Here is an 18,851-nt window from a genome sequence, read left to right on the forward strand (position 1 = left end):
GCCTTACATTCTACATAGCTATGAGAAGGACAGGATTAGGCAAAATGGGAGGATATTTAATTGGGGAAGAGGAAACTATGATGCAATTAGGCATGAGTTAGGAAGCATGGATTGGGAGCAATTGTTCCATGGTAAAGGCACTATAGACATGTGGAGACTGTTTAAGGAACAGTTGTTGCAAGTGATGAATAAATATGTCCCTCTGAGACAGGCAAGAAGTGGTAAGATAAAGGAACCTTGGATGACGAGAGCAATGGAGCTTCTTGTCAAAAAGAAAAAGGTAGTTTCCATAAGGTGGAGGAAGCTAGGGTCAAGCTCAGCTCTAGAGGATTACAGGCAGGCGAGGAAGGAGCTCAAAAATGGTCTGAGGAGAGCCAGGAGGGTGCACGAGAAAGGCTTGGCAGAACGGATTAGGGAGAACACAAAGGCATTTTACACTTATTTGAGGAATAAGAGAATGGTCAAAGAAAGAGTAGGGCCGATCAAGTATAGCATAGGGAATTTGTGTGTGGAGTCTGAGGAGGTAGGGGAAGCCCTAAATGAGTTTTTTGCTTCTGTCTTTTTGAAAGAAACAAACTTTGTAGTGAATGAAACCTTTGAAGAGCAGGTGTGCATGCTGGAATGGATAGAGATAGAGGAAGCTGATGTGCTGAAAATTTTGTCAAACATTAAGATTGACAAGTCGCCAGGCCCGGACCAGATTTGTCCTCGGCTGCTTTGGGAAAAGAGAAATGCAATTGCTTCGCCACTTGCGAAGATCTTTGCATCCTCGCTCTCCACTGGAGTCATCCTGAGGACTGGAGAGAGGCAAATGTAATTCCTCTCTTCAAGAAAGGAAATAGGGAAATCCCTGGCAATTACAGACCAGTAAGTCTCACGTCGGTCGTCTGCAAGCTGTTAGAAAGGATTCTGAAGGATAGGATTTATGACCATCTGGAAGAACATGGCTTGATTAAATGCAGTCAACACGGCTTTGTGAGGGGCAGGTCATGCCTCACAAACCTTATCGAGTTCTTTGAGGATGTGACTAGAAAAGTTGATGAGGGTCGAGCTGTGGATGTGGTGTATATGGACTTCAGCAAGGCATTTGATAAGGTTCCCCATGGTAGGCTCATTGAGAAGGTCAGGAGGAATGGGATACAGGGGAGCTTAGCTGTCTGGATACAGAATTGGCTGGCCAACAGAAGACAGCGAGTGGTAGTAGAAGGAAAATATTCTGCCTGCAAGTCTATGATGAGTGGTGTTCCACAGGGCTCTGTCCTTGGACCTCTACTGTTTGTAATTTTTATTAATGACTTGGATGAGGGGATTGAAGGATGGGTCAGCAAGTTTGCAGATGACACAAAGGTTGGAGATGTCGTTGATGGTATAGAGGGCTGTTGTAGGCTACAGCGGGACATTGACAGGATACAGAGACGGGCTGAGAGGTGGCAGATGGAGTTCAATCTGGATAAATGCGAGGTGATGCATTTTGGAAGGTCGAATTTGAAAGCTGAGGACAGGATTAAGGATAGGATTCTTGGCAGTGTGGAGGAACAGAGGGATCTTGGGGTGCAGGTACATAGATCCCTTAAAATGGCCACCCAAGTGGACAGGGTTAAGAAAGCATATGGTGTTTTGGCTTTCATTAACAGGGGGATTGAGTTTAAGAGTCGTGAGATCTTGTTGCAGCTCTATAAAACTTTGGTTAGACCGCACTTGGAATACTGCGTCCAGTTCTGGTCACCCTATTATAAAAAAGATGTGGATGCTTTGGAGAGGGTTCAGAGGAGGTTTATCAGGTTGCTGCCTGGACTGGAGGGCTTATCTTATGAAGCAAGGTTGACTGAGCTCGGACCTTTTTCATTGGAGAAAAGGAGGAGGAGAGGGGACCTAATTGAGGTAAACAGATAATGAGTGGCATAGATCGAGTCGATAGCCAGAGACTATTTCCCAGGGCAGAAATGACTAACATGACGGGTCATAGTTTTAAGCTGGTTGGAGGAAAGTATAGAGGGGATGTCAGAGGCAGGTTCTTTACACAGAGAGTTGTGAGAGCATGGAATGCATTGCCAGCAGCAGTTGTGGAAGCAAAGTCATTGGGGACATTTAAGAGACTACTGGACATACATATGGTCACAGAAATTTGAGGGTGCATACATGAGGATCAGTGGTCAGCACAACATCATGGACTGAAGGGCCTGTTCTGTGCTGTACTGTTCTATGTTCTAAATAACCAAGTGTGAAATTAAGTTTCTTAGGTTATAAATTAGACAAGAAATAATCAAAGAAATTCACTGCCATATGAATATTATCTTTTTGGAAAATTATTCTGAATACTTGAATGTTTTACATAGAACACACAGAATATATAGTGCAAAAATATTGGCAATAAAAGTCAGATTTACCAGCTCAAAAAAGCCGATCCTAATGTTTTCTTCTTTTTTCTGTGTTAATCTTTAAATACAACAAAATTAAATGTCAATTTAACTCCTGGTCAGCCCAACATGAAGAAATTGCAGTCAGCATATAACTAATATTTTTATTTGATTATTTGCATAATACTTGGTCTGGGCTTACATCTCTCCATTTTTTTCACTTTTTGGGGAAGGTTTTCCATTTACTGTGTAGGTATTCCTGGAAATCATGAAACAAGAATACAACTCAGAGTAAGTTAAGGGAGTGAAGAAGAGAAAATAAGTGCCATTCTAACAGTGTTCAAAGCAAAGCATTTCACTGTCCATGGAATAAAACACATGCACAAAGGCATTTTATTTATAAGCAGATAAGTAAACTTCATCAGTATACTCACCTTCGATGAGAACCATCTATATCTGCAACAGAGAACAATGTTTATCATACAATACAGCAAAAGGACAGGACACCTTGCATTTATTTATCATTTTTAATAAGGAAATTTATAAGGATATATTAAAAAATGGAAATGATTCAAAAATGAAGATATTAGTTGAAGTGAGCAAAAGCTTATTCAATATCATGAGTTTTTTTAAAAAAATGAAGGCATTAAAGGAACATTGTGACACAAGAGGATATGCACAGATGGAGACCATTCAACTCCTTATGTTGGTTCCATTTAATAAGATCATAGCTGATCTGTATTCTAACCTAACCTGGCTCCATATGCTAACAATCTTGGCTGCTGAAACTCAAACAATCTCAGATTCAAAAATATTAATTGCATTAGCAACCACTGATTTTGTAGGAGCAGATTTCTATCACCCTTAGCATGTGTGTATTTCTTAATGTCTATGTGACTTGGCAATGAACTTAAGGTTATGTTCCCTTGAGCTATTCTCCCCACTAGCAAAATAAGCATTGTATCAACATTTTGCATTCCTTTCAAAATCTTACAGTGCTCAATCAAATCTTGACATGACTTTTTCAATGTCAGGAAATACATGCCAATGTTTATTTATTTTCTCTTTATAACCTTACCCTTAGAGAGCTGGTAACATTCCAATGACTTTTTCCTGCATTCCGCCCAAGGCCACTGGGAGATGAAGGGTATGGTGTAGATGATGTGGAGGGGAATTCTATAGGGGATTAAGAGACTGAAGCCAAAGTTGCAAATCATAGAATTGTTACAGTGCAGAAGGAGGCCAATCGGCCCATTGTGATTGGAACAGCTCATTAAATGAGCATCATTACCTAGCACCAGTCTCTAGATTTTTCCCCACATTCTTACACATTATTTTTCATCAAATAACCATCCAAGTCCATTTTCACTGCCTTTATTGAGCCTGTCTCCACCACAGCTCGTGGCAGTGCATTCCAAACCCTCACTACTTACTGAGTGATGTTTTCCCTCACTTTACGCTTGCTTCTTCTGCAGATCATTTTAAATCTATGTTTTATTGTTCTTGTTTATTCTGTGAGCAGAAGCGTTTCTCTCTCTCTCTGCTCTATCTGGCATGCTTTTGATTTGAAAACTTTTGTCATATCTCCTCTTACTCTTCTACTCTCAAAGGAATACCATACCACCTTCTTCAAGCTATCCTTGTAACTAAAGTTCCTCAATCCTGGAACCATTCTAGTAAACTGCTTTTGTACCCTCTTCAAAGCATTCACATCCTTCCAATAATGAAGCACGCAAAATTGTACACAATACTTCAGTTAAGGTCTAACAAGTATATTTCACAAGTTCAGCATCACCCCCTCATTCTTGTAATCTATGCCCCTATTAATAAGGTTGCATGCTTTCTCTATTTTCTCTTCCATATTCAATGATCTGTGCACATAAACACACAAACACTCCCCTCCCCCCCACCCACATATACACACACTCCCCCCCCCACACATACACACATACTTCCCCACTCCCACCTAGGTGTTTACACCCTTCTGCATCTCCCCTATTGTAGGGCAAAAGAAAATAACTACACAAGAGTTCAGGAAAGGATGTAGGTCTGAAGGACCTTATAGTATGAGGCAATTTAAGGATGAACATTAGAAACAAATTAGAACGTAAGTTAGTCAGTGAGGGCAGCACTTGCAAGTGAGCAGGAACTAATATGTGATAACTAATGTAAACCAAAGTTTTAGATGCAAGTTTAAAGAAGTGGAAAGGTGCAAGTTGAATTAATTGGAAAACGACAAAGCTACAGATACACCATTATCATTTAAATCTACAATTCTATCTCCAACTTGAAAAAAAGAGTTTCATTGATGGCACTAACCTGTACTTATTTCTTTTCTCTTCTATTTGACCATGTGAATATAAGCATCAAAAGAACAGATCCTGGTTGATGCAAGAAAGAGTCTAAGATAGGATGGCAACTAGATAAGGTTTCAGTTAATTTGATGCTCCCTCAGATCAAAATTGGTTTAATTATATTATTACTTGATTATGTCAGCTGGTTCAGAAAATAACTATTATTGAATCACATTTTGGACATTTGTGGTAAGGGAAAGGCCAAATTTTATATGAATTTTACTGAGAAATTATTTAAAATTCTGAGGGATTGCCATGATTAGAGTCTCATGGGCAGATACTCATGGATTTGCAACAGGCCACATTGTCAAAAACTGTGGTGTTGGAAAAGCACAACAGGTCAGGCAGCATCCAAGGAGAAGGAGAGTGAACATTTTGGGCATAAGCCCTTCATCAGTAATGTGGAAGGGCAAGGGGGCTGAGAGATAAGTGGAGTGGGTGGGGGTGGGGCTGGGATAGTTGGTATAAATTGGTGGAGAAATATTTAGCTGCAGTAACAGAATTAACTTACGTGGTTCAGCAATAAGTTAGGACGATGGTAGCATTGAGAAGAAGATAAATCCAAGGTAATAAGGTCTTGGCAGAACAATGAATCGTACAAATTGACATACAGGATGTTCTGTACAAACCACAGCTGCAAATGTCTGGAAGAGACAGTCTGATAAGACATGTCAAGGAGCAGACAACTTGAAGTTTGTGGTTTAGCAAGAATTGAAAGAAAAGTGATTTGGAGATGCCGGTGTTGGACTCGGGTATACAAAGTTAAAAATCACACAACACCAGTTTGGACCATAACCTGGTGTTGTGTGTTTTTCTGAAGAAGGGCCTGTGCCCGAAACGTCGAATCTCCTGTTCCCTGGATGCTGCCTGACCTGCTGTGCTGTTCCAGCAATAAAGTTTCAACGTTGTGTGTTTTTTAACTTTTAAAGAAAAGTGGATGTTCTGAAATTGAAAGAGTTCGGGTTGGAGGATTTGAGCTATAGGGAGAGGCTGAACAGGTTGAGGCTGTTTTTCCTGGAACATCGGACACTGAGGGGTGACAGTATAGAGGTTTATAAAATCATGAGGGGCATGGATAGGATAAATAGTTAAAGTCTTTTCCCTGGGGTGGGGAGTCCAGAACTAGAGGGCATAGGTTTAGGGTGAGAGGGGAAAGATATAAAAGAGACCTAAGAGGCAACGTTTTCACACAGAGTATGGTACAAGTATGGTACGAGCTGCCAGAGGGAGTGGTGGAGGCTGGTACAATCGCAACATTTAAAAGACATCTGGATGGGTGTATGAATAGGAAAGGTGCTGGCAGGTGGGACTAGATTGGGTCGGCATGAACGAGTTGGACCGAAGAGTCTGTTTCTGAGCTGTACATCTCTATGATTCTCTATAAAAGTATGATCCCATAATAACAGAGACAAATGATGAGTTGAAAGGAGAACGCTAGGAATTCAGGCAAGTTCACTGAACTGTGAAAGTTATTGAGTTTCAGTTTTATCAATGGAATAGATATTGTCTAATTAGTAAAATACTTAATGTAGAAATATTTTGAGTAAGGTCAGTAAATTTCATCTTAGAAGACAGCATGTGAAGCAAATGAGTTAAAGTTAAACTATATTACTTTATATATAGCTAAGCTTATATTAGAAATGATATTATGAATATTATAGGCAATTAGTAGGAATTAGCATCTTTTTTTGTATCTCCTGTAATAAGGATGGTAGGAAATTTAAGATGGATAACAGAATTTGATAAGGATAGCAATGAATGCAAAGAATAACAAAATTCAAACAGTCCTTAGAGATAAGCAAGTCTGGCAAATGCCTGAGAAAGAGTATAACCATTAACATTGGAATGGTAATTTATAGGGTTTGTTGTAAGGCCCCAAGATTTGCAAATATCATGAAATCCTGGGGCATCTAGGGCTGTCCACAAAGATATCCATCATCAATCACATGTTTACAGGATTGGATGCGTAGATTGGGGGACATGGCTAACAATCATATAAATGTTGCATGCAATTAGTGTAATGCAAGATATATAAAAATACTATACCTGAGTGAGACCCAGAGTGTTCAGTGAACACTGTTCCAAGAACTTGTCCCATACTGCATGGTAAAAGAGCTCTAAATAAAGATCAATTGTGTTGCTAAACAAGGAACTCAAGACTCCTCTTCAATATCTCTCCCCAACAATTGTTGCTGTGACCAGGGTAATGCATCCGTGCATTATCAACAGTGTGGGGTCTATTTGGGTGAGCATGTTTCATATTGGTAGAGGGGAAACCCTGAAGTTGATCCTGGCTGTAAGCTGCAGTATATAAAGAAATAAAGGGGAGAAAAGAGTTGTGTTGTATTTAGTAGACAATCAATAGACCTAGTTTACAGCGGGGAGAGTTGAATCCCACAACAGGCAGGATAAAGCCTGAGGAAGGTCTGCACTAGGAAGGCATTGAGCTCCACATCAGGATCTGTGGGTGGAAAAGCAAACTAGGAGAAGCATAAGACCACAGCAGCTGGAAAGGATTCAAAATGAATTGTGTATAAAGACAAAGGTAAAAGAATATGGGGCCCGGCGGAATTGTTGGTACAAAGTGTACTTAATTGCAATCAGAAGCTTATCATGAATATCATCAGTAGGCGGGGTTAGGATCTGGATGCCCAATACCAGAGGAGAAAACTTAGTGGTAGGGAGATGGAAAAGATAAATATGAGAAGGCAATTGTAATCCTGACAGCCCTCATCAGACATATGGCCAGTGAAAGAAGGGACCAGTGAGGGTGAAGGCTCTCAGATATGAGAATTTAAAGCCAAGAGGATTGGTGATAGTCATAGTAAGGGAGAGATCAAGTACTCTGTTCTACTCAGAGGGCAGTGAGAACGATGACGTCGACTAGAATGGGTTAGAGAATGATCGTATGTGCACCGATATAGGGACGATAATGGGTGGGATCACTACCATCCTATGAATCAGAAAGACCTGCGCCTATAGCTCTTCTGTGAACTGTAGTTAAAAATTGAAGAGATAAATAGTGTAATCCATAGGAGAGGAAGAAAGTTCACCCAGAATCTTTGACCCCAGCAGAGAGACAAGTGTTATTGAACAAATTGACCAAATGATTAAAGCTAATTGGAACCCCACAGAGCCATCAAGTTTTCAAAGAGAGTGGTAAAAAGAAACAAGAAACAAAGAAGATAAGGCCTTAAAAATGTAATTAGCACTTTGAATTAAAATCAAAAGACAATTAAAAGAGACATTTTTTGGTCAACAGATATTTATCGCAGCCAAGGTTTACCTCCACTTGACTGTGTTATATAAATGTTGTGATTTGGAGGTGCCAGTGTTGGACTGGTGTGTACAAAGTTAAAAGTCATACAACACCAGGTTATAGTCCAACAGGTTTATTTGGAAACACTAGTTTTTGGAGCGCTCTGGAAGCTAGTGCTTCCACATAAACTTGTTGGACTATAACCTGGTGTTGTGTGATTTTTAACAATATAACTGTTGGTTCTGGAGTGTGAAACTATTGTATGTCTCAATCTCTTTACAAGCAAAGAATTAACAAAAAGTTAAAAACTGAGATCAGAAGAAAGTAACAAAGTGTTCATAAAAGAGAGAGAGAGCCCAGCTGTGAAGCCTGAATGAAGTGTTAATTCTTTATGGTCTGGTTTTTGTGCACCTTCATGCATTGGTTGTTAAATATTGTCTTGTGTAATATGTGTGTTTTATTCCCTGGAACTCAGCACAGGGAATAGTTTGAGTTTAGTTTACATTTTGGGAATATATGGCAATTTGAAAGTGCAGTATGATTAATGTAACATCCCTTTGAGGAATTAGCAAAGGTCATGTAAAGGAAAAACCTGCTATGAACTGTTGATTTTGAATAGTTTCTTAAAATATGTTAAATATGTACATCTTGGAAACGGCTACATTTGATTAAAGTTAATTGAAGAAGACAAGATTAAGTCAAAAGACATTTCAAAAGACATTATCTCCTTCTTCCTCAAAATAATGTATTATCTGTGTTGTATTCAGGTTGAGTAAAGAGTCCTCAGTAAATGTTTAATTTCAGAATCTTGATGTTTAACTTATCATTTTGGACTTCCATTTTCAGGTCAAAGTGAACTTCCAAATATTATTTTAACACATGGGTAAGTCTTTAATTCCGAATGATAAGATTTGCTCATCTTAAATATTCATTGGTGTGAAAGTATCCAAGCAATAGAGAAATTGGAATTTTGGAAATGCAATTCTCTTGCAACAAAATTATCTGATGATATGTTCTAAAATCTGAGAAAACTGGAGTTAAAAAATGAGTAGAATCTACTAAAGGAAGTAGACTTGTCCTCCATTCAGAAATGAATTATAACAAATGGCTCTTAATCTGTACTGGAGTAAGAGGGGCTGTTGAAGTAATTATGTCCAGGAATTTTCGGTCTACCCCTACTAAACCAGCAGTAAGCCACCACTAATTAACACATTCTGCATGAAGTAGAATAGATGGATACTGTTTTATTTTCCAGGTAATTGAAGATACTGATGGCTTTCACCAATGACTACAAATGCCAGAACCTGTCGGCAGACTTTCAATATTGCAACAAAGTCATGGATGAGACATCCTCATGCCATTGAACCATTTGTTAATAACACATTTCAACATTGGAGAACTACTGTGAAAACATTTAATGTATTGAGAATCAGGAATCTCAAAACCACTACACCTGGGTATGCATAAACATGTCATTATATGAAGACTTACATGGCCTGGCATCCAAAAGCATTTAAAGGGAATAGTTAATTAAAATTTTTAAACAATTTTGGAGATGATAAAATACATGCATGCTGTCTCAGTGGTTTAAATGTATAAAAATTGTTCGTGACTCTGAAGGAGTGAACAAAATATTAAATTTTGACAAATTTATAAAATATCTAGAATGAATTATCAAGAAACTTTTTTTTAAAAAGGGTCATCTCAGAGAAAGAACAAAGTAATTTTTTTCCTGTATCAAAAAGAAATGCTTGACTTCTGGTTTAAGATATTACAAGATTATGTTTCATGGACTACATATCTCTCCAGAGCTCTGAAATTAGATAGGATGGTAATAGCTGATTTGTAAAATTGGATGAGAGGAAGTGATTAAGGGTGGAGAGTTTTGGCAGAAGAGGAACAAAACTTAAAATAATGGGCTGTAATGGAAATTGAGACTAACATACATTTTAGTGAAAGGAAAGTTTAAATAATAGAATCCCTACAGTGTGGAAGCAGGCCATTCAGCCCATTGAAACCACACAAACTCTTCAAAGGACATGCCATGCAGATCCACCACCCCACCATATCACCCTGAATTTTCCTAACCTGCACATCCCAGAATACTATGGGCAATTTAGCATGGCCATTCTACCAAACCTGCATACCTTTGGACCGTGGGAGGAAACCAGACTATAAGGAGGAAACCCACGGAGACTCAAGGAGAATCTACAAACTCCACACAGTTAATTGCCTGTGACTGGAATCAAACCTATGTACCTGGTGCAGTGAGGCAGCGTGCTAACCACTGAACTGCTCATGAAAGCACAAAACTGATAGCTTCCTCTTAGTCTTTTTATTCTTGTCTTTTCTTTTAAGGGAACTGTATTTGATGATTGAAGCATTGGGACCATAAGTGGACAGATAAGTAAAACCTCATAGATCTTTGATAAGATCATATGAGAGTCAAGAAAGTATGACATGATCTTGGGATACTAATGCACATGTGCAAAAGTGACTGTCGCCTCAGAGGTAACAAACATGAGGCAATGCAGGCTAAAATTAAAATGCACTGAAGAATGGATCACAAATATATGCACCTACTTGACAGGAAGATTAATGTGTCTGAATTTATAATATTCAGAAGTTACTGAATTTGAATTTAGTATATTTTAGAACAAATAATATAAACAGATTAGCTGAAAGAAAAAGATGTAGACAAATTGAGAAGATCATTACACTCAAAGATTGAGGGAAGAATGACAGGGCGAAATAAAATTATGAGACAAAGATGAGAAGGAGATCAAATCCCAAGATGGCCAGACCTCACCAATATGCTTAAGCTTTCAAATGTGCCACATGGGCAGTCAACGTGTTCAAACCAATCAGCCTGATGGGCCAGATAATTCTATCACACCCCACCTTCCCCCATGTCCCTTAGTCTGGTGGTCTTACTGGAGATTGGAAAATTAAGAGTAATATCAGACAGCCGCAGAGCTAAATAGAAATCTGTGCTAGTCCCAGCAGCTAAATATGCTTGGAAAGTTAAAGATAAAGTAGTAAGCCTGACAGGACTGATGGTGAAAGGAAGGGAAAGAGCATGAATGCATGAGAGAAGTTGAAGATGGAGAGCATGGTGGGATTACTGAAGAACCATTAGAAGGTTGACAGCATCAAGGTCCTACAAGTGACAATAACTGAAGATCTGTCCTGGAATTCCCATGTAGATGTGAAGGTCAAGAAGGCACTACAACTCCTCTACTTTCTCAGGCAGCTCAGGAAATTTGGCATATCCATAAGGACTCTCACCAATTTTTACAGATGAACCATAGAAACCATACTGTCCAGGTGCATAACAGCCTGGTATGGTAATTAGTTTACTCAGGACAGCAAGAAACTACAGAAGGTTGTGTGCACAGCCCAGATGATCACGGAAGCCAACCTCCCATCCATGGATTCCATTTACAGAAAGGCTACCAACATTATCAAAGGCCCATCTTACCCTGGTAATACTCTCCTACAACCTCTTCTGTCAGGCAGAAGATACTGAAGCGTGAAGGCATTCACCAGCAGGTTCAAGAAACAATTCTTCCTGCTGTTATTAGATCGATGAAAGGACTTTGTAACTTCAAACAATGCTAATCTTGTTAATGTTGATCTTGTGTTGCATACATCTTGTGCAGTGTAACCTGTATGCCTTACTCTGTCCAAGTTTTGTTTTCTCTCAGCCTATGATTGGTATGTCCTTATTTACTATGATCTGCCTGTACAGCTCACAAACAAAGCTTTTCACTGTACTTGGACTCCTGAGTGTTGGAGTTATTTTTAGATGGATCAAGGAAATATTACGATGAAACGCCCTGCATTGCTTGGGCAGTGGTAGATGTAGATGGCAGTCGAGTAGATTTCTAATCGACACTCAGCCCATTAAAAGCCCTATCAGCAGTACTGAAATTAGCTAGGGGTTAGAGAATTAATATATACTCAGATAGTCAATATGCTTTTGGGGTAGTGCATGATTACATGATGGCCAGGACTCAGCGAGGATATGTCACCTGTCCAGGGCCAACAGATAACATAAAGAGTAGATTGAAGATTTGGTGGAAGCAATTAAATTGCCTAGTGAAGCAGCAGTGATTCAGATTGCAGCATACCGGAGGGTGGAAATCTTGCCACAATAACATAATAAGTGTTCAAAGTTTATGCGAAGATTTGTAGCTCGGGTGCTCGTTGTTGTTGTTCTGCGCCGAGCTGGAAGTTTTTGTTGCAAACGTTTCGTCCCCTGGCTAGGCGACATCATCAGTGCTTGGGAGCCTCCTGCGAAGCACTTCTTTGATGTTTCCTCCGGTGTTTATACTGGTCTGTCCCTGCCGCTTCCGGTTGAAGACAGGAAGGCAGCTAACAATCCGCATACATGAACATCAACTAGCCACGAAACGACACGACCAGCTATCCTTAGTAGCCACACACGCAGACAACAAGCAACATGAATACGACTGGGACAACACTACTACCATAGGACAAGCCAGACAGAGAACAGCCAGGGAATTCATAGAGGCATGGCATTCATCCACAAACTCCATCAACAAACACATCGACCTGGACCCAATATACCAACCACTACAGCGGACAGCTGAAACTGACAACCGGAAGCGGCAGGGACAGACCACTATAAACACCGGAGGAAACATCAAAGAAGCGCTTCGCAGGAGGCTCCCAAGCACTGATGATGTCGCCTAGCCAGGGGACGAAAGGTTTGCAACAAAAACTTCCAGCTCGGCGAACAGAACCACAACAACATAATAAGTACACAGATAAGGCAGCTAAAACCCTTACTGAAACAGTACTGACATTTAAGGATTTTGACTTGATTTGATATATTGCAGTCACATATACCTAAGTACAGTGAAAAGCTTTGTTTTGTGAGCAGTACAGCCATATCATAGCAAACAAGGACATACAATCATAGGGTGCTTAGACAGAGTGAGGCATGCAAGGTCACAGCTGCACAGAAAGTTCACAAAGCAAGATTAATGTTAGCAAAATCAACATTATTGAAGCTATAGAGGTCCATTCAGCAGTCTCCTAACAGCAGAGAAGAAGCTGTTCTTGAATCTGTTGTTTCATGTGTTCAAGCTTCTGAATCTTCTGCCTGATGAAAGAGATTGGAAGAGAGCATTATCAGGGTGGGAGGGGTCTTTGATGACGTTTGCAGCCTTTCCACTGCAATGAGAAGTGTAAATGAAGTCCATAGATGGGAGGTTGGCTTGCATGATGGTCTGGGCTGTGCACACAACTTTCTGCAGTTTATTACTGTTCTGGGAAGTGCAGTTGCTATACCAGGCAAAAGTGAGGACTGCAGATGCTGGAAACCAGAGTTTAGATCAGAGTGGTGCTGGAAAAGCACAGCAGGCCAGGCAGCATCCGAGGAGCAGGAAAATCGAAGTTTTGGGCAAAAGCCCTTCATCAGAAACACCAGGCTACTATGCACCCAGTTTGAATGCTTTCTATGGTTCACCTGTAAAAGTTGATAAGTGTTCTTACGGACATGCCAAATTTCCTGAGTTGCTTGAGGAAGAAGAGGTGTTGCCGTGCCTTCTTGACTGTTGCATCTACATGGGAGGACCAGGACAGATTGTAGGTTATTGCCACTCTGAGGACCTTGACCTTCTCCTTGACCCTAGGAGAAAGTGAGGACTGCAGATGCTGGAGGTCAGAGCTGAAAATGTGTTGCTGGAAAAGCGCAGCAGGTCAGGCAGCATCCAAGGAGCAGGAGAATCCTGAAGAAGGGCTCATACCCAAAACGTTGATTCTCCTGCTCCTTGGATGCTGCCTCTCCTGCTGCGCTTTTCCAGCAACACACTTTCAGCCCTTCTCCTTGACCCTCTCTATCTCAGCTCCCTAGATGTAGATATGGATGTGTCCTCCTTCTTTCTTCCCGAAGTCAATGATCAGTTCTTTTGTGTCAGTAAGCAAAAGATGCACAGGATCATAAGCAGCAGATATGAGGGCGAAAGGAAAGTGAGTCAGTTAGGATGAGATTTCTCTTAATTTATTCTGGATGCCATAGAGATTTTGAAACCCCTTCAGAATACAACTATTTTGATTATTGAACAAATCTCAAGAAGAGCACAAGGCACAGATGTGTGCAACCTATACGAGCTGGTTAGTCACAATGATCAGTACAAGCTATACAGTGATCAGTTACAACTAGACCTGTGCCAAGTGCCAGACTGGGTATCAGGTGAACAACTGAGGAAATAAGTAGGGGAGAAGACACCTCCAGACCACCTCAGGATTTTAACCCATGCTATTGGCATACTGGGTACCCGTGATGATGATAAAGGTGGCTGCTATATAGGAATGGTAATATACATATCTAGCAATGAGGTCAACTGTACATACCATTTAAGGAAGGCCCACAACATAGGCATACTCCATGAGGGGATCTGAATATTGCTAAAATGACCCCCAACTCATGTGATTGTGATGAAGACAGGAATGGACTTGTCACAGTGTCACAGTGGAGGGAATCACTGGGCATGTCCAGAGGTACTGATGAGACAAAAGCTTATTGATTATGGCCTTGGCTTATATGAGAATTGCACACAAACTTTACTGATGCCAGAGAAAGACCTATTCTTCAGGAAGATCTCAAAGTCCACCACGCAGACACAGACCAAGAGATATTGCAGGATGTCACCACAAAATTGCCACCTATTCCCTACCCTTCAGCAGAAACTAAAGAAATCAGCCACAAGTGGTCTTAACGCATGAAGAAAATCAAGGTCCATGTGGATCAATCAGATGAGAGCCTGAGAGAACCCAGTTTGTGGGACCAAGTGTGGGACTGGGACCTGAATACAGAAATCCATCATTGAATTTGGATTATATCTCATCTGGTGGTAACAGTACAACTTGTTGTATTATTTATATTGAGCATACTAATGTGCATTGTTAAAAGACAGTTCCAGAAATGGAAGAATAGATGGCATAGATTAGAGGTACAGGTACTAGTATCAGATTCGAGTATTCCTTAAGACATAGGCCAACTTGGCTTATGGGCCAAGGACAAAGGGGAGGGATTTTGTTGGGGCAGCCTATGGCCAGAGGTGGCACAAGATAGCTGCCTGTGGATTTTTAGTTAGTATAAATTTGGCAGAGCAAACTTTCAGCTGCAGTAACAGAATTAGCTTGCCTGGTATAACATTGAAATAAGATCATAAGGTAGGACAATGCAGCTTTGAGAAGAAGATAAATCCAAGGTAACAAAGTCTCAGCAGAACAATAAATCTAATAACTTAATGTACAAGGAGTTCTGTGCAAACCACAACTGCAGATGTCTGTAAGAGACAGTCTGATAAGACATGTTTGGGAACAGACAGCCCAATGTTTGTAGTTTCGCAAGAATTGAAAGAAAAGTATGATCTCACAATAACAGAGACAAATGATAAATTAAAAGCAGAACAAGATAAGTTTCTTGAACTATGAATGTGATTGAGTTTCAGTCTTATCAATGGAATAGATATTATCTTAGTAAGTAAAAGAGTTAGTGTAGAAATATTTAGAGTAGAGACAGTAAATTTCATCTTAGAAGACAGCATGTGAATAAAATGAGTTATTGTTGCAACTGCAAGATAGAGAGACAGTATTTACCCAACCTTTCAAGGTCAGGTTGGACAAAAACTGCTCACAACTCAATAGCTAAAGAATTAGCTATTACACATTAGGTGTGGGACCTAATTTTACATATAACTAACCTTATATTAGAATTGGTCTGATGAATATTATAGCAATTAGTAGGAATTAGCATCTTTTTGTGTCTCCTGTGATTAGGAAAGTGGGAAATATAAGATGGGTAACAGAATTTGATAAGGATAGCAATGAATACAATGAATAACAAAATTCAGACAGTCCGTAGAGATAAGCAAGTCTAGCAAATGTCTAAGAAAGAGTATAACCAATAACATTGGAATGTAAATTAATGGGGTACATTGTAAGATCCCAAGCCTTGGTGAACATCATGGGGAGCTTAGGGCTGTCCATAGAGATGTCCATCATTGATCATGTATTTACAGGATTGGATGTATAGATTGGGAGAACACAACTAATAGTGATATCGATGTTGCATATAATTATTGTAACACAAAATGTATAAAAATGCTATACTTGACTGAGAGGTCCAGAATGTTCAGTGGACACTGTTTTAAGAACATTTCCCATGCTGCAGGGTAAAAGAGCTATGAATAAACATCAATCATACTGCTAAATATGGAACTCAAGATTCTTCTTTACATTTCTCCCCAACTGAGATAAGGTGGAATTTATTTTCTCAGTGAGTTGTTAGTCATTTGAATTCTCCTGAGAGCTGTTGAGGCCAAATTGTTGAATATTATCAAGGCTAAGTTACACAGATGTTTAAATTCATAAAGGATTGAGTTATGGGGGCAGGTAGAAAAATGCAGCTAAGGCCAAAATAGGTCAGCTATGATCTCATTGAGTGGTGGAACAAGGCTTAATGAGTCAAATGGACTGCACCTTACAACTTATGACCACAGAAATTCTGCTCCAACCAGAATTACAGAAAAAATATCAGCAAAATATTTTACTATTACAGATTTTTAGAATTATCGGGTGTACTTTTTCTATGAGTTGTTGTTCAATCATAGTTTTAATGGAAATAAAGAAGTTACTTCTAAAAGGTCTTGTTACCTAGATAGTCAGATTCAAATGCCTTATTGTCTTCACCGAGGCTTTGAAAGCGACGCAGGACAACAGGGCTTGACATTTTCTAAACGTTTGCTTTCACGGGGTATTGAATTCTTGATTGGCTGAAAACAGTGAGAAAACATTTAAGCACATGCACTAAGCTTTCCATAGCGAGGAAACAGTTTGAAAAAATGTGTGACAAAATTTACATTACAGCATAATTTTAGATGACCATAGTCTCTCTGAGTAAAGGAGCAAGAGATATCTTCACAATCTGGTAATTTAAAACCCACTAACAAAAGCATAGAAGTGTGTGGGTTGAAATGTATATCTTCTGAATATGTGATTTTGTCACTGAGAGTGAAAGAAGAAGCAAAGTAATCATTATAAGCAGCTAAGTAACCATTATAAACAGCTAAGTAATCATTATAAGCAGCTAAGTAACCATTTAAGCAAAATAAGCTTCATTTGTCCAGCTATCATGCACTCAGAATTTGTTGGAGAATAACACAATGAAATATTTTAAAAATGACTTTTTTGTGCCAAAGCTGAATGGTAGCTGCTGTAAGAATGTGTTTTATGGAGGAGCACCAGCCACAAATATGCAAAAATGATCATGAAAATGGGGTACTGTTAAAGAACTAGCTTGGAGAATTTTAATTGCCTTTATTAGGAGCGGTCTGTAAATGGCATCGTATCACTTGTGGTCTCATTTATGCTGATTCTCCAATTGCTGCCATCTTATGTAGAGTTAAAAGATAGGGTGGCTAGATTTTGAGAATTCAAAATTGGGGCACACTGAAAAGCTGATGGAAGGTGGGCTCAATGATGATTGCCATGTACAGTAAAATTACATCTCCCAGAACGTATCCAGCCAGATTTGGTAAACTATTCTGTCTATCATTTAAAAGGCATCATCAGTAATGGAACTATTGACATCAAAAAGATAGTGGCGAGTCTCTTGATGACTCTGGGTGGAAGAGGGATACAGGTTCACTGCAATGTAATAGGTGTTTACAGGAAGAAAGGTAACTTTTCTTAATTATTTTCTCACCACACCCCAAATTTATGTTTGCAAAAGATAAAAATTGGGACAACTGAGCTATATTTTGGAAAAATTGTTGAGACACCAGGATATGTAATGATAAACTAGGACCATCCCAGCAAAATCAAGATGTCTAGTTACTACATCGGAAGATGGATGAACACACACCAGCCTTTTTCAGCCAAGAGATCATGCATAATATAAAAACTGATGTCCTATGGCATACATTGAACCCTGATAACAAAGTGAAATAGTAGTTTTTTTTCTACAATAAGAAAGAGAAGGTTCCCTGGTCCTGTGTAAAGTCCTTGATGATATGTTTAAACACAGAGCTTGTTCTTTACTGTAGGATATCTGTACAAATGACTGTAAAAATGAAAGAACTTACTATGTGACAAAAATAGTAATAAAATGGCTAACATGACACAGTGTCTTGGAACGGAATTAAGAGATCAGAGAGAATAACAAACTCCTAGAATGCACCACATTAATCATTAATCTAAACCAGATTCACAGACATAATAACATACTGCTGCTCACAGAGCTGTCTGATACATCCAGACAGTGATGCTATGTCTGCAGTAAAGAACATTTATTTTAGACCTTCTTGTGCTCCTTCCCTGAGTCATGATAGCTATATCAAACCATAGAGTAAAAGGTTCTTCTTTTCTGCGTTTAGCCATGACACAGAGGGTTACCGATACTTCAAGAATGACCTAAAATCTCCAGGAATTAAAGATCAGTCTCCAGGACACTAAAATGGCTAACATAACAACCATGTTTAAGAAGGGAAGGAGGCAGAAGATGGAAAATTACAGGCTAGTTAGGCAAACTTCGGTTGTTGGGAAAGATTTTATGAAAGATTAGATTGTGGAACAGTTGGAAGTCGAAAAGTGTGACACTGGAAAAGCATAGCAGGTCAGGCAGCATCTCAGGAGCAGGAGATTTGATGTTTTGGCCATGAGCCCTTCATCAGGAATATGGGGGCTGCGGGTGGGGAGAGCGCAGAGAAGAGGGCTGAGAGATAAATAGGAGGGGGTGTGGGCTGGGGGAAAGGTATCTTGGAAGGTGATAGGTAGAAGCAGGTTGGGGGGTGATGATGATAGATCAGAGTGGAGGGTGGAGCGGACAGGTAGTTTCAGGGCAAA

At 39.6% G+C, this 18,851-nt stretch overlaps 1 protein-coding gene across 1 annotated transcript in view; it reads right to left on the reverse strand.

Moving 5' to 3' along the window:
- abcb11a (ATP-binding cassette, sub-family B (MDR/TAP), member 11a) overlaps positions 1–18,851 on the reverse strand; it is an 84,248-nt gene that overhangs the window by 55,622 nt on the left and 9,775 nt on the right. Inside the window, exons 2-5 of the mRNA XM_043693934.1 lie at positions 16,662–16,780; positions 2,792–2,813; positions 2,560–2,616; positions 2,388–2,436 (exon numbers count right to left, since the gene is read on the reverse strand). Coding sequence (XP_043549869.1) covers positions 2,388–2,436; positions 2,560–2,616; positions 2,792–2,813; positions 16,662–16,737 — 204 coding nt within the window. The 5' untranslated portion in view covers positions 16,738–16,780. The remainder of the gene's footprint in view (positions 1–2,387; positions 2,437–2,559; positions 2,617–2,791; positions 2,814–16,661; positions 16,781–18,851) is intronic.

Source organism: Chiloscyllium plagiosum, chromosome 7 (genome assembly GCF_004010195.1).
Source record: "Chiloscyllium plagiosum isolate BGI_BamShark_2017 chromosome 7, ASM401019v2, whole genome shotgun sequence".
In the NCBI taxonomy this organism is placed as follows: Eukaryota; Metazoa; Chordata; class Chondrichthyes; order Orectolobiformes; family Hemiscylliidae; genus Chiloscyllium; species Chiloscyllium plagiosum.